The sequence below is a fragment of the Octodon degus genome, unplaced genomic scaffold (genome assembly GCF_000260255.1).
Source record: "Octodon degus isolate 3935 unplaced genomic scaffold, OctDeg1.0 scaffold00008, whole genome shotgun sequence".
Lineage (NCBI taxonomy): Eukaryota > Metazoa > Chordata > Mammalia > Rodentia > Octodontidae > Octodon > Octodon degus.
Genome location: NW_004524584.1, coordinates 10,320,078 through 10,343,779, shown reverse-complemented (window position 1 = coordinate 10,343,779; position 23,702 = coordinate 10,320,078). Strand labels below are relative to the sequence as shown.

Genomic DNA, 23,702 nt, shown 5'->3' with positions numbered 1-23,702 from the left:
GACTGAGGTGATTGTTAGAGCCAACACCCGGGTGAGAAAGGGTAGCCTCCCGTTAGCAAGTGAGCTGCCTTTCTCCTTACCGATGCCTCCTTGGTGTTGGTCTCTTCTGATGCTGACTTGGCAACCTTCTGAATGATGGGAGCAATGTTAGTGGGCCCATAGAGCTGGAGCTTAGGGAGACAGCTCTGATAGGCTTCTACAACGCCTTGAATCCCTAGAGTGAAATTGGCAAAGATCAATAGCTCTGTAATCCCTTTGAATACATTTACAACCACCAGCCCACACCCATAACCACACCCACACCCACCCACCCACCCACACTAAAGCATTACCCTTGTTTAAAGAGTCCTTATCAACATCATATTTGTATTTTCAAGATAAAAAGGAGTATCATATCACTCTTGTTGCTCTTTCTGTCCCATTGAAATCATTCTTCTATTTAAAAGCTAAAGTGAAAAGAAATTCATTTCCACAAATGTTTTGCTGACATCCTATTTGACACACAAGATTTTATTAGAACCTCATAGTATAATGAAGCAGATTTTATACTCATTTTATAGGTGAAGGAGCAGAAGCTTGGAGAAGTTAAACGATCTGCTCCAGGTCAGACCGCATGTGAGTTACAGACACAGAATCTAAACCTGGTCTGTCTGAGCTATGGTTTCAGCCCCTAGGCAAGTTGGCTTTAATTCTGCTCTGTCCACACCACCTTATTAACTCTCGTGTGTTCTACCTGGGCTACCTGGAAGAGTTATATGTCCTATGGTCATCCCTCTGGGTGTTACACTACTTTGGGGAGAGAATCATGACTTACTCATTTTGTTCTTCCTAAGAGCTTCAGACAGTGTTGAGCACAGGTAAATACCAGGAGTATATTGGTGAGAAACATGGCTAGTGCCTGCTCTGTGGGGGTGGGGAACAGGTATGTGATGATCACCATCACTGTCGACCTCTCTTGTAAAGGGGAGCTCCTATCCCCTTAGCCTGTGGTGGGCCTAGACCACATTTGGTGCCATAAATGTGATCCCTCAATGAGTAGCATTTATTCAAATGGCTCCTCTTGGTGTGTCTGTGTTCCTGTAATGTCTTGCTTTTCCCTGTTTCAGCTCATCTTCCAAAGCCTTTCTACTCCAAAGCAGTACACTGCTCCTGATTTTAGATAGAGGGATCCACACAAGCTACTCTTGAGATTGTGCTCCTTTGGCACCATGCATTGCCAATCAGCTCTTGGGTGTTCTGAATGAGAAAATTCTATTCTGTTTTGCCTTATATGCATACTTCCAACTTTATTGGAAAGGCTGTGCCCACTTTATCCCACCTCAAATACAGATGCCTGCCACTCTAAAGACATGCAAAATTATTATGATGATGCTGGGTTCTGAAGTTAAGTGAGGCCAGGTGAAACTGCCTTATCATTTTTTGGTTTCAAGTTTTGCCTAAATTAAGCAAGTTTGATTTTCCTTTCGAAAACACCAGGCAGATGAATTCTAAGAGAGTGAAACCATAAGCAACTGGAGAATGTATTCCATTCTTTGGTGGAAAACTACTTTTATTGTTAAAGAATGGAGGTAGTTGAGAGGCAGGGAGTATAAACCATATTAAACTGGGAGGGGACTGAGGGGATGGATAATAACAGACTGGGGATGTCCTATAGATTACCATCTTCAAACTCAATGATACAGATATATTGTATGACATTAAGTGTCAAGTTTGTGAAAGATACTGCTGAATGCTCTAATACCTCACTGGATCTGAATTAACCCTGGTGCTGTCTTCTTCCTCCTGGACAAGAAGGGAGAGAGAAATACAGACAGTTCTACCCCAAATATCTTATATCTTCTGGCCTTCATACTAACAAATGTTCCAGACTCTATTTGTTATGTAGAAAATGGGAAAAAGAATTCTAGAACAAAATTTATCATAATTTTTCAAGGTCATTATTTTGTGGAATCACATGGAAGAAGTTATGACTTGAATTAATGAAATATGGATGAGACAGAGCCTCTGAGAAAGCTCTGGCACATAGCCATGAAGATTCATGCCCAAAATCACCAAGGCCATGTCTATTGCCAGCAGGCTGAAAGTACCACGTGATTTCCAATTTCTCCCCATCCTTCTATCTGAACAGAGAGAATGTCATGAAAAATAAACCTTAGACAAAAACTTGAAAAATAATAGAGAGATATCTCATTACTATGGCTTAAGTAAAAGCTTTCTCTTTTTTTTTTTTTACCAGAGGAATTAAAGTTTGAGATCAATATTCTTGGTGGAAGCTCAAGATCATTTTTATATTCTGTCCTTTATAAGTTTTGTTTTCTTGCTCTGTTGTTGTGGTTCTCAGTTGCCTTTGGAGTACCACAGCTTACTGTGATCCAGAAATCCTACTCTGCTGTAGATAGTCAATGCTGCATCAGTGAAAATAAACTAATACTGGGAAGGTACACACAAGGCTATGAGACACTGGCTTCCTTTTGTGCTGTGATTTACCTGCACACTCTGGGTTGTCTTCATTAAAGTTGATTGCAAAGTCATGAGAAACCTAGACACCAATTAAGATTTAAGAAGGAAGAAAAGAGAATTACAACTTTAATCCAGTAAAAATGCACTGGGATGTGGAGTTTGCAAACAAATGTGGTTACATTCATTATGTGTTAAGCAGCAGGAACCATTTTAAGCCATTACACAATCAATCTCAGATGGAGGATGAATTCTAAGCTCCCTGTGGAGCTGGGGTGACAGGAAGATTTTCTACAATCAGATAAATGCTGACAGTAGGAGAAAATAAGACAAAAATCCAAGAAATGATTTCAGAAAAAAATGTACTCCAGTTTCTAGATAGAACTGCCTGCAGATTGAAGACTTAGATTTGGTTGAGCTCTATTTGGACTTGATGACTAAAAATTATAACTCATTCACTGAAGCTGTCTGCTCAACATGGTGATGCTTATAAAATTTGCAGCTAAGCTGTTGACATTTAAGAATCATTCTAATGTGCTAGGCAGAACTATAGGCCAGGAAGATTTTCACATTTATACAGGTAAAATACACTGAATTCCATTTTTGAAAACTAATAGAGTATACATATACCCTCCAACCTTCCAGCACAAATCCCCCTACCTGGTAGGAACTATGTATAAGGTCAAAGAACACACTACTTATTGTTTTCATTCCAAATATAGTACTCGATAAAAGAAGTGGGATGTCTGGCATCTGAACATGTTTCCTGAATCATAGGATGGAGAATTGCATTTCAAAGGCTATTTCTGAGCAGCAACTCCCTTGGGCGCTATAAAATAGGTTACTGTGTTAAAAGGCATCTCCTTTCTTAGTGGAGGATCATAGGTGAGACTGTTGGTGTCTGTATCACATTCCCATCTCCTTCCTGCTGACTTCTGACCATCTTACTTGCTTTATTTAATTTAGTTTTTTTCTCTGCCTCTGGAGCTTGCTTTCCCTGCTCAAGAGATAGACTAAAAGAGGAAAATGTCCGTTAGGAGCAGCACATCATCAGCGTTTCACAGAATGTGATGTATAAACTCCCTTATTTCTCAGGGTCTGTGTGTGCTCTGCATGGTCTCTAACCGCATCTTAGCAGGGTGAGGCACCAGTTGCCTGCAGTGGTAACTCGTTAATAATGATGCATCCTACATTGACTTCATTCTATTTCTTTTCTCTGTCAAGGTCTCATCCACCTCTGAAGTATGCTACTTACATCCACGTCTCAAGTCTCCAGGTTTATATCTGGGGGAAGTAAGCAAAAGGAGAGGGACTTGTGCCTTAGTTTCAGCAGACACTGAGAGTTGTCTTAAACAAGTAAGTGATGGTGGCCTTGTAAACTCTCCAGAAAAGCCTTGGCTACTTGGATCATTGGTGCCTATCAGGAGTAGAGGAGAAATTAGGAATGAAAGGGGCTATTTGAATGGCTTTGGGGGCTAGATGTGAGCAAACATGAGAGGTACTTGCTGGGATGGAAGAAAGAAAAGTTACTTGACAAGCAGGATGGAGCCAAGAGGTCAAGTGAACATGAGGACTTTAGCAAGTGACAAGAAAGATAAGATTACTCCAGTAGAGGAATCAGTAGTATGTCACAGATGGGAAAAGGAGGCGTGCTGTACAGCCCTGTCAGAGCTGCTGTGCCAAGCTAATGCCGGAGGACCACCTGGTATAGTGGACTTACAAGCATCTCTGGACACTTGTTCTGGGGTTGCTGAGATCCATTCCAGTAGTTCTGTGAAGTTGGAGGGTGCAGACATACCCAGAGTACAAACCTGATACCCCATCTGAAGGGGACTTTATTTCCTTAGCTTTCTCAATTGTTCTACAGCTCATCTTTTAAGCTTAGTGTCGGTAGGCTTTTGGGCTTTCAAAAGAAGCTAGAGATCAGATATTTTATATAAAATTACCTAGTTCTGTGATTAACAAGAGTATCGAATATGCTTTGTGTCCCAAATAATGTCTTCAGTCTGTCTCCAAGACTGATACTCAGAGACTTGGGATGAGGGAGCCTATTGGCTTCACCACCATGGACTTTCACAGTGGGCATTGCCAGTAGGATTTTTCTCTAGGGAGAGTTGATGTCTTTGACTCCTGGAGCTCCACATTTCAAGTATTTTGTCAGCCTCTTACCATAGCTACACATCACGTAATAAGGGAACGCTTCATATGGACCTGTAGAAGACTCATCCAAAATAGCTGAAAATTGGGTTTCACCAGCAATGAGTTTGGAAGAGTTACTTTGACTGGTTTTGAAGACCATTTCTGGCTCATTGGGCTCTGTTTGTATAGTTTTATCAAAAGCCAACATGACACTGCTGTGAAAGAAATCTGAATTGTCTATGGACTATGGCAAAGTGAGAGATCCCATGTCTACTCACCGTGTACTCTGGGGGTATCCTGGCACCAAAACCAAATGCTGGGAACATTTTGTCACTGAAATCAAAACAAGAAAAAGAATAAAGAAACTGCTTTATTTGTCCATCTGATGAGCAAGAGAAACATGAACCTGCATTTTACTTCACAAGATATACTGCTACACTGCAGGCTGGCTTATGCTTCTGGATTACTTGTAGTGGAGGAATAGCAGGCATAATTAACAATTAGGAAATAATCCCCTACATTCATTATAGTCATTAGTATGTAACTTTTCCCATTAAATTTTTGCTCGCTTTTATACCAAAGATTAAAATGGTCCTAGAGTTCACACACCGCACCCTTATCCTGACTTTCTGTTTCCTTTGGAAAGTGATCCTGTATTAGGTAACTGCTACAGTGGACTGCATTAGGAACTTTCACATAGATAACCTTAAACTTTTTAAAACCGAGGTTATTCTTCCCATTTAGCACATGGACAAACACTCTGAGAAGTAGTATCACTGGCACAAGATCATACTGCTAATTAGAGCAGGGATCATGCATGGAAAACCCTGAATCTAAGGAGATAGCAGTGGAAGTGGGGCATGGTGGTGCATGGCTGTAGTCCTAACACTCAGGAGGCTGAGGCAAGAGAATTGTTGGGAGCCCAAGACCAGCCTGGGATACAAAGGGAGCTCAGGGTCTACCTGAGCTGCATGGAGAGACCCTGTCTCAAAAAAGACAGAAAAAAAAGAAATTACTGGAAAAATTATAAGGCTGGCTACTTGACATAGTGTAGTTTCACTGTGTTTACTACCTTATGACATACAAACATCCATAAATTACTTACATGTTTTCTCTCATTTCCTGGACTCAAAGGGACCTCGTCTTTTGTATTAACAACTTTACATCTCCAGTCTCTTCTGTCCCTAACTGCCCTCATTCCTACCTCTAGCACTGCACCTGTCATAGAATGTGTGCTCAATAAGTTGTCAATAATTAGATGATCCATGAATTCAATCTTTCAGTTGTGGCCATGTAAATAAGTCAGAATTCTTATGAGAAGCCATGAAAATTACTTACACATCTTTTTTTATGTACTTTGGAATTTTTTAAATTTATTCATTTGGTACTTTGGAATTTTTCTAATTATTCATGTGTGTATGGTAGCTTCACTATATTATTGGTAAGTAGATGGAGAAGCGAATAATTAATATGTATGCAAGGTACCAAGGTCATGCTAGGTAATGAATTTGTTTATTTTATTCTCACACAAATCGGGAAGTTCCACTTACTTACTATGTCAGCTTTGCAGATAAATACTTGGAGTCTCAGAAAGGTTATGTAGCCTAAAGTGATTTCTATGTTACGTATACTGTGTGATTCTGAAGTCCATGCCTTTTCTATAACACCATAGTAATTTAATGATTATGTGTAGTATTAAATGTGATTGCCTACTGGCAATTTTAGAAGCCAGGCCTCTTGACTAGACAACAGATCACACCTTTCTTAAGTAGATACGCGCTGTCAGGGAGGCTCTGCAGTGGGCCTCTAGAATACAGCTCTTCGTAGGTGACACGTCCTTCTTAGCCCATCTACATTTTTTTGTCCCATTAAGAACACAACTATGAGGTTTTTCTTAGACCAGTACTTACATTTATTGGTTCATGATAGGAAGGAAAGGGACTCAGGATTCACTCTTGAATATCTTCTACAAGCAGAAGGGAACATTAATCCTCCCCCCTGGTCTATTTGATGCAATCAATAAAACTGCAGGCTCACCCTCTCATCATGCAATTTAGAAGTCATTAGTAGCCAGTGGTGGCTTTGACAAAACTACCAAAATGCTATCAACTTGAAACCTTTGCAGGTAGAGGGGTAGGGAAGCCGGTATTCTTTGAAACGAAAGTTTAAATTCTCCAGAGAATCACCAACTTCCTTTTTCTTCATTGTTGTGTTGATCCAGGCTTTGCTGTGCATTGCCACTAGCATGTATTAGAGCAAGTATTAATGCTGATACATAGAGATTCACAAGAGCTTATAAAAGATTAGCCACAGCAGCTATTGTCTGAGAAAAGATACTTCTGGGTTTCGGAAATATTGAAATACTTTGCGTCAGCAATTTGTCCTTAACCAAAACAAGGGTGTCGGGGGAGGGGAGAAACTTGTCAGCCAAGTTTAGGAAAAGGTACTGCCTTTTTTTAGCTAAAAGATGGCTCAGAAGCAAAAACACAGAAACCCCGGAGGCACATTATGTTTTCTCTTTCTTTCTTTCTTTCTTTCTTTCTTTCTTTCTTTCTTTCTTTCTTTCTTTTTTTTTTTTTATGACATCTGATATTCTATCCATCTCTAATCACTAAACCACTGTCTCAGTCTTAATGATATTCCTTTTATACCTTCTAAGCCACCCTTGGGGATTTCAAGTTTGCAGAGCATGAGGCACTGTTATGTAACTGAGTTTCCAGAGTATGAAGGTAGGAAAAATGCTTCACCTACAAGGGGAATAATTAATGAGTCAGGAGGGATGAATTCTCTGAAGTTGGCCAACACAAAGCCTCTAATTAATAAACATACTAAAGAAAAAATTCAAGCCTAAGCACAATAGATTTAAACATCCATTCTTATTCTTTTATAGTAAAACCAGGTAGGAAAAGGTCTTATGAAAGAAGTAAGAGAGGGCAAGTTGAGCTCAAAGAAAGCGTCAGGATGGCAAATACTGAAATGCCATATTACCAAGGAGTAAAGGCAGTATCTGCTAGTGTCAGAATGAAATAATATAAAATATAATAAAGGAGCCCATGTCTTTAAATGGTAGTGAGTGTGTTGTCTTAGGAAATGACCATGTCAAATGACTTCCATACAGAAAATTCCTTTTAACCAACATTTTAGCCCAACTCTTAAGAAAACATTGAGGTGAAGCAAGAGGTTAAGAAAAGCAAGGACAGAAAATCACTCTTTCATAAGGATGTGAAAACTAACTCAGAGCAAGGTGGTATTTCAGAGCACCTAGACATTTAATAAAAGCTGATCTCTAAAGTGGCCATCTTAAAATTAAGGAAAATGGAAATCCAAAGCCCTCTGGAGACATGAGAGCACAGCTTGTTTTCTTATGTGAAGGGACATCGATATTCAATTCCTCTTCTCCCACATGCAATTTCTGCTAAAATTGATCTCTGTGAGTGTCTAGGAGCGGGTCATTTACTCTCTGTTCACACTCTTCCCTTCACACTTGCCATTTTTCCTTTCCTGTTGTGAATCTTAACTGCCATGGCACAGAGCTTCTGAGACTAAAAACTTTGCAGCATCAAATGCAAGAACAATTCTAAACATGAACACGTCACTAGGAAACAAATCCTTGTGTGCGTTAGGTAGTTGGCAATTGTCACTTTACAAACATTGTGGGAAACGCAAAGTCAGCTGGTAGATCATTAAAAATGTATTTTGTTGATCGATCATCTTTTTTTTGGTATATAAATTGGAATTGAAGGAAATGAGTAGTACTGCTGATCAAACTCTTTCTATTTTCATGTTCTTGTTTGTAAGACAAAGTGTTGTTAGCATTTTTCTTGACACCAGCAAAAAGTAGGCCTGGAGCTGATTCTAGACCTTCCTGTACTAGTGTTAGGTAGCTCTCACCCATCGATATAGAAACTCATTGAAAGACCCCCACACTATCTATTTCAGTAAGCACTTGTTTCCGGTAAGTTTTCACTTCCTACAGGCCATATAGTACTTAAATACCAAAAGTCCAAAAATATATATATTTTTATCAATTATACAGTGATAATAAGCTATAATCAAAATTTGACCTAGAAGATATTATTTTTTTAAAATTAGATACAGGGTCTTGTTACACAGTTTAGACTCATAGTGATCCTCCACAGGCATGCACCACTATGCTTGATTTGGGGGCCAGTATGGCACATCTAGGGTTCTGAGGCCAGCACAGCATGTAGTACCAGGGATGGAACTTGGGTCCTTTCGCTTGCCAGGCAACACTTAGACTGCTGAGCTATCTCCCCAGACCCAACCTAGAAGGTATTCTTAGTTACTTTGAATTTTTTCATCACAAAATGTTTGAAATTAAAAATTAACTCTAAAGACTATTCTTTTTTTTTTTTTGTAGAACTGGGTGATAAAGTGATCAATAAAAGCATTTAAAATCAAATTTACTAAGTTACATTAGGATACAAATCCTATGGAGGAAGGAAAATGGAAAATGAGTTGGTGAAAAAGAAGAAATAATTAAAATTGTCATCTGAACTGGAGAACTTGTTCAGCCTTTTTGTCAAAGGATGATACTAAATATCAAAAGTTGTGGTGTTTGGATTATAACAAATAGTCATAAGAGTCATATATGAGTTTATTTTTCATAGTCAATATTTATAATACTCTAGAATTTTCATTCTTGTTCTTCTTTTATTTTGCGATACTAGGGATTGAACTCAGGACCCTGAGCTTGCCAGGCAAGTGCTTATTCTACTGCACTATCTCCCTGGCCCTTGAATTTTCATTCTTCATCACTATTTAAACTTAAATTGAATAGGTTCGATTTCAATGAAAAAACTGTGTGAGGGCCAAACATTTTTACAAAATTATTTTTAGGTGTGAACGAATAAAGCTTATTTAAAGATCATTGGTCCAAGATGACTTTTGAATCTGACACTGTTATTCCTTCTTCTTTGTGCTCAGTTTATTTTCTAAACATAAATTTAGAGGATTAAATAATGCCTTCCACTATTATTGCTTACCACAGGTAGAACCTGTGTTAGCTTTAAATCCAGGCCTTGCAACTGTATGCGAGGAAGTGAAATGCATCTTTAGTTTTCAGTCAAAGACACCAAGACCCAAAGATTATAAATTTTCTGAGAGCAGAGGTAGCAGAGCTGGGATCTGAGGACTGGTTATTTGTCATCAGGGCCCATGCTCTTTCTATCACCCCTGCTGACTTTGTCCTCCATAGGAGGCTGGTCTGGCCCATCCATGTTCTAATAACGAAAAGGAGCAGAACAGGCAGAATTCTGATCAGCCTAGAAGTCACTGTCCTGAAGACTCTCTCCTTGGCTACCCGCTTCCCTTGCTTATGCAGTTTCCATCATTATATAGGGTAAGGCTGCCTTGGCCATGTTGGGCTATGATCTATCTGTATGTCTGTCTTTGGTGAGACTGTGAACTATTTATTAATGTTCTTCACAACAACACACGAGGTACCTGGCACTTAGTAGGTATTGCAGAGGTCCCAATGGACTCATCTCTCTTTATTTATTTATTATTTATTTATTTTTTTGCGTGCATGTGTGTGTGTGTGTGTGTGGCCAGCTCAGCCCACCTGGGGGCGGGGCTGGTTGGCATGTGGTGCTGGGGATTGAACCACGGTCCATGTGTTTTGCTAAACTTGTTCTAAGTAGGTGCTTTAGACCACTGAGCCATCTCACCAGCCCCCCATCTCTCTTTATTGAACCCTGACTTTCACCCTTAGATACCTATTAGAATAAATACATTCTGGTTAGGGTATGTACACCAGCCAATTACATCACAGTTTCTGCAGGGTGGGCTGGGCATTAGCATATTTTAAGGTTCTCCAAAAGGTTTCAATGTGCAGCCAAAGCTGAGAACCACTGCATGGCACTGGCAGCGTGAAGGCAGCACTGTGATGGGGTTCCACCTTCAGGTTACTAGCCCAGTGCTCTACACTTGAAAGCATGTTTTCATTGGGCATTCAGTTCTAACCTTATCTCCTAGCACAGTACCTAGTACATTGTGAAGGAAGACTCCTTAGTTTCTGGGATTCTTGTCTCATTCTGAGTTGTTCACCTCTATAAACTAGCAATCTGTACTTCCAAGCAATCTATCTAGCTTCAATACTCTCTTTTTTTTTTTTTTAAAGTTTTTTTTTATTTTTATTTATTGTGTGTGTGTGTGTGTGTGTGTGTGTGGCCAGCTCAGCCCACCAGGGGGCGGGGCTAGCTGGCATGTGGTGCTGGGGGATCGAACCGCGGTCCCTGTGCTTTGCCAAGCTTGTTCCAAGTAGGTGCTTTAGACCACTGAGCCATCTCACCAGCCCCTTCAATACTCTCTTAACAGCACATAGAAACACCTTTTTAATAGAGGGCACTTTGGGTTGCCAAAGGGTCACATCTCTGCTGACCTCAAGGAAAGAATGTCACCTGGGCCTTACGTAATGTAAAGGAACCAAGATTCTTACAGGAGCTGGGGAACTGCTTCAATCAGCAGGGGGTGTACGAGCTTGTGTGGGCCAGTACGCACATGTGTCATTTGCATACGTGCATGGTTGTGTTTGTGTGTATAAGCATCAGTGGTGCTTGGGGAGGGAGGGTAGGAAGTACAGACAGAAGCCTTTCTTTCAGGGGCTGTGGGATAGCACAGGCAGGTAAGGACTGTCTTCTGGGCTTGAAGACCAGCTGTTTGCAGAGATCTCCCTTCAAGGCCACACAGAGGAGAACTTGGTGCATTTTTCAAGCTGTTCTACTTCATGGATCACCTCATAACGACCCTGTAACGATGACTGAACAAGGTAGAAGGAAAATCCTTGGCTGTCAGAGGCGCAGAGGGATTTCTAAGGCTCATGGGGCTTAGAAACCTTGGTGTTGTTACAGGGTGGGAAATGACGCCTTCTGTCAGTTTTATTCAAGTGTTTCTTTTTAAGCATCAACCTCTCTGACTTTGATGCTAGAATAAATTAATTCCAGAGCCCAGACTTGAAATTTCCTGACTCTGCCTGTCTATTGTCTATCCACCCACATAAAGGAAAAACTACAGAACCTTGTCAGTTTTCAAATGAACAGCTTGCGTTTCACATTCTTCTAGGGAGACTTTTAAATGACTGTCAAGGTTTTTCAATTCTCCTTTTCTTCTTTAGCATTTGCCCATTTTAATATTGAGCTGCCTTTTACATATATATGTATGTTGCTCCCCTGAGCTGCAGAAGGTTGATTTTCTTGGCCAGTTGGGGAGGATAACTTCAGACTTGCTCTATTACAATTTTAAATAGTGTCATTTACAGTGATTCTTTGTATAACTGCTAAAGTGTCTTATCATATTTTTATATTGAATCTGCCTTCTTGAAGGAATACAAAATACTCTCCAGACTTTGTCTGGTTCTTTTTCTACAGGACAAGTTTTATTAGATGTACGTGTCACTATGACTACAGTAGGTGCGCTTTTTGTGTGAGGCACCAGGAAACGGAGATTCTCAGTGCGGAGCATCTCATGAATGTTGTCCAAGAATACAAAGCATCCAGATCTCTCAATAGATCTCCTATAGAACCATGATAGAGCTCTGAGCCTAGTGATCTTAATTTCTGGACAAATCACCAGTCTTCTTTGTGGAATTTATTATTGGATTGTCTTCTTCTCTGCAGAGACATACATGTTTACCTACTTTAGCTATTAATTTTTGTTTGTTTGTTTTTTGAGATGTTCTGCTATGTGGCCCAGGCTGATCTCTAATTCCTGGCTTCATGGGATCCTCCTGTTTCAACCTCCTGAATAGGTAAGACTACAGGCATGCACCACTATGCTGGGAAAACTTTTATTTTTAAATATGCATTTCAAGATTTAAATACTTGGCATCCTAAAAACATCCCCTACCTTCCTTATCCTACATATACACACATTATTATAATTAGATTGCTAATATGTAAATGTCTGTGTATGAGACAAAACAGAGGGGGAGAATTACTGTTGTTATGTCTTGGGGAAATTTGAACACATTGCCAAAATAATGGAAGTACAGTTTGTCACTTTTCTGTCCATAGCAGACCTTTCTGTGTACCATAAACTTCCTCAGGAATTTTCTGTGTTGGAGCCTCAAGAAGTTGGAGGTGAAACCCATGTTATCTTCACCCCCTGTGTCTCAAGGTTGAGTATAGGAAGTATCATTTCAACAGGTAATTAAAAATGACTACTGACAGCTCTGTGTGTGTGTGTGTGCGTGCGCGCGCGTGTGTGTGTGTATGTGTGTGTAGAGAAGGGGAAGTGTCAACAGGGGTCTGGGTGTTTGGTGCTCTTTTGTTTTACTGGACTTGTAAATTTATTCCCTCACTGCCTTCATGTCCCAGGTGATATACTGGTAATGACCAGGCTGACTCAAGATACACCAGCAGACAGGAGAGTACTGGTCATCACAATACCTCCCTTTCCATAGGGTACACAGTTGTTTGTAGATCATTAATTAAAATATGAGAAAGAACAGAAATCATACTGTCCTACAAAATTCTTGTGAAACCTGGAGGATATTGCTGCATTCTTTACTTTCCTTGCTTAAAAGGTCAGTTAGTTGCTGCTTTTTGCTAACTAGTCTTGTTTTACCGCCACACTGGAGAATCGCCTGATGTTTGTGTATTTTTATATTTACATTGGTTCTACCTTAAAAAGCTTTCTTCAGCAAACACCTGAGCTCCCTCACTTTTATGTGGAAATGGAAACAGCAGAAAAAATTTACTTTAACGTAATTTATATAAATCACTTCCTACACAGAATTCTCTTCATGGGAAAGGTCAATATTTATCATCAACAAAAAAAATAATATTGATCTATCCGTATATATATATATCTCAAACACACACACACACACACACACACACACACACACACACACACACATGACTGCACAGATGTGAACCTTGGTAGACATCGCTGCTAAAGTTACCAATAGCTGTGCATCTCCAGTGGGTCCCCCGTGCCTCAGATTTGTGAGGGTGAGAAAGTCGGGACTTGACCTGCTTGAAAGCCGTGGGGGGTGCTTAGTATATCTGGTGCTCTATTGTCAGCTTCACACACCAGAGCCTGGCCATCTCTACAACACGCGCTTCTGCCAGCGCTGCCTGTGTGCAGCCAGTGTGTGCTGTGCTGAAGGTTCATAAGCGACAACCACATGACAAGTCTGGCCCTCTGCGCTCCTGATGGAACAGCACAAAGTGCTGTCAGTCTGCTTTTCTCTCCAAGACTCAGGGCCACTGTGTGGATGCTGTTATACAGTGAGACCTTGCTAGCTGGGTGTGAGAGTTTGGGCCTTGTTTTTCACTCTGGATTTTGGGTGGCTGATTTGTTCTTGCTGTGTGGCCAGAATGCCTCTGTATGTCCCTATCTTTGGCTGTATCTTTCTGACAATAAAGTGACAGATCATCAAAAAAATTGAGAAAGTATTTTGGTCACCTATATAAGCATGGCACAGGATCAGTTTCCATAGATGTGGAGAGGATGACATGCCTGGGACAAGATTTTATTCTGCTCCTTTGTGAGCCTTTGCACTAGAAGTTGCTGGCTTTAATTTCCATGCTTCTGTCAAAGGTCAGATATCTTAGCCTACTTGGAAGGTGCTAAGGCTCCAGCTGATTGGAAGTCTCTTACCTGTCATAGTCTTGGCAAATCTCCCCCACAGCCACCAAGGCCTTCAGGTACTCATTGGGTTGGTAAGGATGGATATAATGCAGGGAACAGCTGTTTCGGGGGTCCCCATTTGAGGCAGTGAAGTCTATAGCTACCTGGAAGAGAAAATAAAAGAACATGTGTAATTAAAGTGAATGTATCTTTTAGGGATTGTGATTAGCCATGAGGCATGACCTCAAATGGAAAAAGGCAGCCTATTATACCCTGCTAATAAGAAAAGTAATCAAAGACATTACTTAGCTTTTTGTCAAAGCAGTTATGGATTTATATGAGGCCATTTCTGCAATGTTCAATGCCACCCTCTAGAGCCCTCCCTTCTCCCTGTCCACAGCAGAACGCGAGACTGACATGCAGGATAGAGAGCCCAGCTACTGTGGCAACAAGAGCAAGAACAGAACATGTGACTGCCAACGTACAGTTCACTAGGAAGAGACTTCTGCATTCCCTGGGCAGAACAAGTCCATTTCCAAATGGATACCTCCACAGATACCTCCTCCAAACTCACATTCTGTGCTGAGGACACTCTTCATAGTAAAACCATTTTCCTATTTCCATGAATGGCTAGTTGTGCAGAGATATGTTCAGGTGCTTTCTGCAAGGAGTGACTCTATATAACGCATTCAGCTTTTGAGTTTCCATTCCTGCTTCTACCACAGAGTGGGGGCTTGAATATCTTGGTTTTGTGAGTGGGAAGTAGAGAGGGAAATCTTCATCTTGCCACCAAATGATCATTATCTTTCAGCTCCTTAAATTTTTGTGACCCAAATAAAAATTGACTCATCAAACATTTCTTAACAATGGCAACAGCAAAAAAACATATGCTTCTGTCTGAGAGTGTCAAAATGAGAAGGAGCGTTATTTTGTAATTTCAAGTAGCAGCACCACCTAAATAAAAGTTAACTCTGCAAAAACCTTTCAAAATCTGCTTAAGCTTGGGAAGAGGGGGTTAAGCTAAGGAGTGATAGAAGAAGGAAGTGGGGGTGTTATGTGTTTTCTTCTGGGAACAGTAGAATACATTCACTGGCTTAGTAATGTCAGAAAGGCTCTATTTTCTCATATGATGTTGAGGATATAAGTTAGGAAATATTATTTGTGTTATATTTTGAAAGTTCCATTATAATAAATAATGGAATGTCTTACTGGATTTATTAAAATGGAACCTTGCCTCTGGAAGGATGCAGAAGAGATGTGGGCATTGTCTCCTTGTACTGGGGATTCAACTCAGGGTCTTGTTCATCCTAGGTAAGTGTTTTACCTCTGAACTACACTCTCTGCCCTTTTCAGTTTTTGAGACAGGGTCTTGTTAAGTTGCCCAGACTGGAATCAAACTTGTGATCCTTCTGCCTCAGCCTAGGGTAGCAACATTTGTCCATGCTCTTAAAAGGTAAAGTTATTGGGAGGAAATTTTACTTGTGCCCAACACAGGAGCCTTGCAATGAAGTAAAAGTGACTAGAAAAGAAGAGCAATAGGCTAATTCACATACAGACTCTTTTTGCTTTTGGGAAGTTTTTCATCACAAATGTTATTTTCCTTTTCTTCCTCACCCTCCTCAAGGTTAGGCTTGAAAATTAATTTGGTAGTATTTAAACTCTGTTTTCAGATGACCCAGATGTTTTCCCCAAGGGACAAGTATAGCACTAACAGTATGTGAAAAGGAAGATCCGGGGAAGGAAAACTGGAGCACCTCCCTGAACCAGGGATGCCTGATTTTGCACAGGGAAGAAAAGAAAAGCAGAACGCTTGTCTGTACCAGGCCCTGTGCTAACTGTCTTGAAGGTTTTATGTTTTCATTTTCATGAAGCTTCTACAAGGTAAATGCTATTCATTTTTGTTGATGATACAATGGTGCCCAAAGGTGATGAGTTTACACAAGTAGTAGGGGGTGGAACTGGATTTAAACCCAACTATATATCGGATCCAAAGACTATCTTTCACTATTGTAGCATTGTACATCTAAAAGAATGTGTAAGTTTGTAGCAAGACTTCTCATGAGCGCAAGATTTCCCATAAAAATGATTTGGCATTGGGGCCGGGGGGATGGCTCAGTAGAATAAGCACTTGCCTGGCAAGTGCAAGGGCCTGAGTTCAATCCCCGGTTCCACCAAAAGAAAAAAATGATTTGGCTTTAGAGGTAGGGAGGCCAGCTAGAAGATAACAATAATAATTTAGGGAAAAATGACCTCGAATGAATAGTTCTTTATGACTAACACAGTTATAAGAGTCAAAGGCAATCAAAATGTGGTGTGTGTGTGTGTGTGTGTGTGTGTGTGTGTGTGTGTGCATCCATGTGATAGGTGATAAGATGTGTTATTGAGGACAAATAGAAGTGACTTGGAAGGCAGTTAGATGAGACGGGCTTTATCCTGAAGGCCACAGTTAATGCACTAGAAAAACCAAGGAAGATAATATAGATCCCTTTAATCAAGTGAATCTATCTATCTATCTATCTATCTATCTATCTATCTATCTATCTATCTATCTCAGGTAGAATAGATATACAGCTACTTTCTATTAGTTCAATGAGAAGAAAGGTTTGTGCTCATATTGTTTAGATAAGATATCATGTCTACATCTTGTTCTCTGAATAACTACTACAAAGACAACAATATGCAATGTATTAATTATTATAACTGTCCTACTAACCTGTTTTGAAACTGCTTCATTACTATTTTATCTTTTTTTCTCATTAAAATGAATAAAAGATATATTAAAAAAGAATTGTGATGAGCTATTAGGAATGGAGAGGAACCTACATGTATTTTGCACACAAGAAGGGGGTATACAAGATTGATCAAATAATTAAACATTAACTTTTTCTTTCAATTAACCTTGTCACTTTTAGTTTTTGCTTTTAATTTATTTTAAATAGAGTATAATAATAGACAAGACATTAAAAGCAATACACATTTAAAAGTACAAGATGAAAAGTATTCAACCGCAGTTGTTACATTACACATTGCTGTCCTCAATGTACTTGCTTAGATTACAGATAGTATTAGAGTAAAAATTTTGAACATTCACTACTACTTTTAAAAAACTGATAGAGGGCCAGCCAGATAGCTCAGTGGATTAAAGCGCCTGCTTAAGCAGACACAGGGACCTGGGTTCAGTGATCTTCAGCCTGCTGTGCTGGCTCCACCCCCAGGGCATGCTGAGACAGCAAATTGAGTGGGCTTGGTGGCATGAGCCTGTAATCCCAGCGCTTGGAAGGCTGGAAACACATGAAGGATCACTACAAGTCCATCTGTGTCGTGAGACCCTGTAGACACTCTACTAAATACATTAACCAAAAAAAAAAACAAAAACAAAAAAGTGATAGAAATTAGTATATTTGATGATGATTATAGCAATGCACAAGATAATAATCTTTGTTCATTTTCTATTCTTGCTTTGAAATTCTATACCATTTGTATTGTTTAATATTGCTTTGTTTCTGTTTTTATTCTTGGTTTTTCCTCATAGTTCTTACTCCTCTTTCAAATAAAATAAAAAATATAAAATGAAAAGAAGGAGGTACAAAGTACCCTGACATCCACTCATGAGGATCTGACCAGAAAGTGGTCAAAATGCACACAGACAATCACAGGAAAATGTCTCTAAGAGGAAATCTCAAGAGGCACTTGAGAGATAGAGTCTGGGGGCCTCCTTGGTATTCTACTAAGTCCAACACACAGAAACTCCACTGTCAGTCTTTTTCTCCTGAAGAGACACATGTAGGGCCAATGGCATCTCACAGTCACATCTGTGGTATTTGGAAGGTAAAGCATTGCTAGGAAAGCCAGGAATAAAGTCACCACTTTCTCTCACTGAAGAAAATACTTTAAAACACTAGGAAATTCTGGAGAATATGAAGAGGTTGCATGGATATTACCTTGTTTTTACTCTAATAAGGTAACTCGCCACTAAATGTTCATACTTTTTTGTTGTTGTTGTTTGTCTTTTTTTGAGACAGGGTCATGCTGCGCAACTCAGGCTGACCTTCAGCTCGTTCTGTTACCCAGGCTGATCTCGAACTCGCAACAGTCCTCCTGCTTCAGCCTCCTGAGTGCTGGGACAGTCGGCACGTGCTGCAATGCCTGGCAAAATGTTCATACTTCCATTATGACTTCTGTTGCAAGGCTGGGGATCCAATGCACGTGGTAGGAAAGCTGTCTATCACTGAGCTGTATCCTCAAAGCCCAATACTTAACTATTAATAGTGACTGCCAGTGACTCACCTCATTCTATTTATGATACCCTTAATCATGGATCACCACAGAAGATATCATATCTGTGCTTTAAAAAAAATCTGTCTTGGGCTAGGGAGATAGCTTGGTGGTCTAAGCACCTGCCTGGCAAGTGCAAGGACCCAGGTTCAATCCCCAGTACTGCATGCCATGCCAACCCAGAACCCTGGGCATGCCAAGCCATCCACTGAAACTGGGTGTGCTGGTGCATGCCTATAATCCCAGTGCAGGGGAGGGAGGCTGAGACAGGAGCATTACTGTGAGTCTAAGCTGTGTGGTGAGACCCTGTACCAAAATAAATAAATAAATCAATAATTTTTAAGAATTAAAAAAAAAAATCTTTCCCATGTGCTCGTTACCTGACAGAGACTCCTGAAGGGTCAAATGTGATATGTGACTACTAAGGTGCTGTCTTGATACAGAACTACAGAATGAAGTCAGGTGTTGAAGACCAGAGGGGAAGTATCCAGAAAGAAAAACCAATGTTAACGAAAGAGCCATAATTAAGCGTCTTATACTGCCTACCCATAGGCAAAATTCTCTAGGCCTTCAGCCACCAAGCGGCAGAACCTGAGTGCAGTCTGTCACCCAGATGAGTATGTCAGGATACCCAGAAAGATGTGTCTCATGTCTGAAGCCTGTATTGATTTTGGCCAGAATATCTTTTACAATAATTTTTAAATACATCATAGATGAGGACTGGGATGTGCCCAAGAAGGCACTCATTCTTAGATGACCTTAAACCTGCATGATCCTGACAGTGAAATCTCTGTGGAATTCACATTGAAGGTGCCTCCTCTGCCTTCTTCTCATGCTGGCCTGTTGTGGCATTTCATTTTTATGAACTATTCATCATCAGGCTTAGGGGCCAGGGAGATGGCTCAGTGGAATAAGCATTTCCCTGGCAAGCGCAAGGGCCTGAGTTCAATCCCCGGTTTAAAAAAAAAAACAAAAAACAAACAAACAAACAAACAAAAAAAAAAAACCATCAGGCTTAGAGTAATTTATTTTCAACAAATGAGGGTAAGGTGGAGATGATAATGAGAAAGGAATTGAAAAGGGGCATGTGATTGGAGATACTAAGTGTAGAGAATGAATAGGATTTGGGGATGTTTAATGCAGAATGGAATGTCATCTGGGGAAAAGGGGCAATTGTTCCTATGGGGACAGAGGAACACAACACATCGGGAAGACAACAAAACAAGGTAAAAGCTGGGTTAAAATTGGGCTGCCAGGGTATATGGCACTGCACAGACTGACAAACTTGCTTGTGAAAAAAATACTAGGTCTACTTTTTTCCTCCAGGCAGACCTCTGGGGTTTCTGTTTCCCCCCAGTGAGAGTGGCTTGTGTGTCCACAACAATCATAGAGGGTGTTTCAGCTCAGAACAGTCCAATATGGGACTGGGGCAAGTATAGGCTTCAAATATTAACTGTTGTAAAATGCAATAAGCTACTGATCTTACCACCAAGCCTTTTCTACAGTTCTGCTGGTTTATAAAGGTTTTTCCCATGTGGCTAGATAGTAGTGGGTAGTCTTAAGTACATGGCAGCTAAAAGGCTTTTATTCCTGGCAAGTGATGGTTTCAAAAGTCTCCATAATGAAGTTGGAGATAAAATATCTGTCTTCATGAGGTGGCCTTGCACCAGGAATTCTCTGTGCTCTTTAAAATTAGCATTAGTGAAGGGAGAATAGAGTGAAAGGTTATATTTATTTTAGAAGCAACAGGGAGGCAGTGAATGATGGGATGAACTTGAGAAATAAGAGCAAGAAAAGGACTGAAAAATGCCAGCCTGTGGAGGTGGCTGCTGATACCTGGGTCCTGTGAACTAGCAGGAACACCACGTTTTCATTTTCTGATATGAAGCATTTATGAAAACCTGTGGTTCTGGTGTGTGCTCCAATATTCTCAGCAAGTAGCCCAAGAGAAGGCATCTATTGCTTTTTGCTTCTGCCCAGGAGGCTGCTCTCATTATTAAGTGGAGCTGTGGAGCAGCTCAGCAAAATTTTATAAAATAAGAATGCAAAACACTCCTTCCATGCCACCAAGTCCCCAGTGCCTGGTGAATTTCTAGGGAAAAGCAGAAAGTAAATGACAGATATCTTTTTTTTTTAAATTATTCTTAACTTCATGAAATAGCCCTACTGTTTGGATCCCTTCCCTTTATAAGGTCCATGGAAACCTCTTGGAAGTTTTCTAAGGGAGGCCTCCCTCAGCACCTTTGTTAGTTGCTGAATCTCTCTTATCTGGAGTCAAACATTCTTGATATCACATTCTAGAGTAGATTTTTTTAAAAGCACAATTTGGACTTAGAAAACATGCTTTGTACAAGGACATACTGTATACTATAGATCATTTCTTACATGATAGGCTAAATTCTTATTGTTCTCTATTTCCAAAAAAATTCTATAATGGGATTGTGCAAAAGAACATAGAAAAAGACCACTGAGCTCACACAGTTCATTTCCTGGAAATGGCAAAGGATTTGCTTCGTTATGCACTGTATCCTGGTTTTGCCCAGAGGTTCAGCAGCAGGGCTCACTCTTATTTCTGAGTCCATCTGTGGTTAATTTAGGATATAACATTATTAAAAAAAACTGTAATAGGGCCCCAGCTGGCACTAACACTTGCCTGGCCCCACAGCGGAGCAGGAGGACCTGAGAACAGTACACCCCACCCCCAGCCAATACTGATACACCCCTAAGCCTTACACCTGGGCCAGGAGGAATGAGAAGACATGCTTCTAGTCCCCATGAAGATGTTAACCCTTGGGTACCACACCAGTGCCAACAGGACCAAAGAGCTGCATGCCCCACTTGTAGTCCTTGGTTCTCCACAACACAGGGCAACAGAGTTGACAATCAGTAGATCAACCTGGTCTACAAGGAGATCAACGCCCAGGAGGAGAGTTTAGCTGCAGGGCTGAAGTGACACCCTTCCATCAGGGTGGTGTGGGAGACAGCCATGGGAGGGAGGCTTGGAGAGGGTAAGCACTAACCAGGGAACACAGGGCTCAGACCAGGAAGATCATGGGGGCCGTGCTGTGTTGTGAGAGGCCAGGTTCAGTGGGAGTGAGCAAACTGCCGTGGGAGCAGTCCTGAAGAACAGGGTATTTAGTCTAGTGCTATATTTAAGCTCTGACGTGGCTGCAGTTTATAGAAGTAAATGATGATGCGAGCACATAACTTCATAAGCGAAAAGCCTCTACAATTAAAATCACATAACTGCAAAACAAAACTGAACAGGACCTCAGAAAATGGAATGATACCCTCTCTTTCCAGATAGATAGAAACAACATAAAATCGCTATGCTTCCAAAACTGATTTACAGATTTAATGTAATTCCATCAAAATATCAATGTCATTTGTCACAGAGCTAGAGAAAACATCCCTAAAATTTATATGGAATTAGAAAAGACCCAGAATAGCAAAGGCAATCCTAAGTAACAACAGCCAAAGAGATAGCATTAGAATCTCAGACTTGAAGTTATAAATAAAGCTATTGTGATTAAAAAAGCATGGTACAGGCACAAAAATGGGCATGTGGATTAGTAGAAGAGAACATAAGAAGAAGAAACAGGGCCAGTGAGATAGCTCAGTGGACTAAGAGCCTTCTTAGGCAAGTGCAGGGACCAGGGTTCGACCCTTGGCACCACATACCACGCCATCCCTGCCCCGGGGCATGCTGGCCATCAAGACTGGGTGTGGTGGTGCTTGTAATCCTAATGCTGGCAAGACTGAAAACAGGAAGCTCACTAAAAGTCGAAGATGCATAGTGAGACCCTGTACCAAATACATCAAAAGGAAAAAAAAAAAAAAAGAAGCAGAAACAGCCCCTGGAAAATACTGCTACTGAATCTTTGATAAAGGGGTAAAAACATACTAGAGGAAAGAGAGCTTCTGTAATAAATGGGGGTGGGAAAACTGGATATGCACATGCAGGAGATTGAAGCCACACCCCACTGTCTCACCAACATGGATCCAAACTGTAAATGTTAAAACAGAAACACTTATTCTGCTGGAAGATAAAATAAATAATACTCTCAAAGACAAAGGTGGAGGCAAAGACCTTTGGAGAACAACCGCAACAGCACAAGGAATAATACCAAGAACCCACAAATGGAGTTATATCACATTAAAAATCTTCTGCATAGCAAAGGAAGCAGTCGGCAGAGAGCACCAACATGTTCATTACATTTTTTTTTTTTTTTTTTTTTTTTTTTTTGCCAACCATTCCATACAGGACTAACATCAAGAATATATAAAATTTTCCCCTTTTTTGTTTAGTTTTGTCACAGATGGGTATTCCATTGCCATTTAAATATTGTACGTGTGTGAATTCAGCAAAATAATCCAATATAATCCAGTAGTCCATAATAGTAGAGACTTATCTGTAGGTCTGGCAATGTCAGAAGTTGTTGACTTGAGCCTTTCACAGCTCAGTATATTAATATGGCTTTACTTTCTATACCTTGTTTTTATACTTTTCTGCTGGATGGTTAAGACCAAGATAAAGCAAGACCTATATAACAAGAAATGTACCATTTTGTATCTGTATATACAAAATGGTTAGGATAGATATACAGCTATTTTCTCTTATTTCGGTGAGAAGAAAGATTTGTACTAATAGTGTTTGGACAGAATATCATATCTGCATCTTGTACTATGAATAACCACTATGAAGACAACAATAGGCAATGTATTAATTATTGAAACTGTCCTACTAATTAGTTTTGAAACTCTCATTGCTATTTGTTTCTCAATAAAATTAATAAGAAAAGAATATATGAAAAATTCAAAATATTAGGCCTCCCCCAACAAAAGAAAAATAAACTGAAAGCATTCGTAGGTAAATGAATGCAACTTGAGAACCTAATGTTAAGTGAAATAATTCAGACACATTAATTCAAATAGCACATGATTTCTTTTATATGAGAAATGAAAGAGTGATACAGACAGAGAGACAGACAGACAAAGGCAGAGTAAAATAAAGGAGAGATGAAGAAAAAGTTGAGAGAAGTTTAAATATTTTCCCAAATTTCATATTTCATTGTCTCAAAAATATTTCAATTTATGTGTTAGTTTGTATAATTTATACCAGTAGTTTATTTTAGTTCCATGAAAATTGTGTTATTTTATGTTGGTTTCTTTTTTGTAAGAATTTTTGTGCTTTATGCCTTATACTCTACTTTCAATATAAAGATACATAATAT

At 40.0% G+C, this 23,702-nt stretch overlaps 1 protein-coding gene across 2 annotated transcripts in view; it reads right to left on the bottom strand.

Moving 5' to 3' along the window:
* The window catches only part of Cpne4 (copine 4), a 542,216-nt gene that overhangs the window by 9,957 nt on the left and 508,557 nt on the right, over positions 1-23,702 (bottom strand). For both annotated transcript variants that reach the window (XM_023705235.1, XM_023705229.1), the window contains 4 exons: positions 14,224-14,357; positions 4,875-4,929; positions 2,488-2,539; positions 81-214 (listed from right to left, as the gene is read on the bottom strand). In XM_023705235.1, the coding sequence (XP_023561003.1) occupies positions 81-214; positions 2,488-2,539; positions 4,875-4,929; positions 14,224-14,357 (375 nt within the window). The remainder of the gene's footprint in view (positions 1-80; positions 215-2,487; positions 2,540-4,874; positions 4,930-14,223; positions 14,358-23,702) is intronic.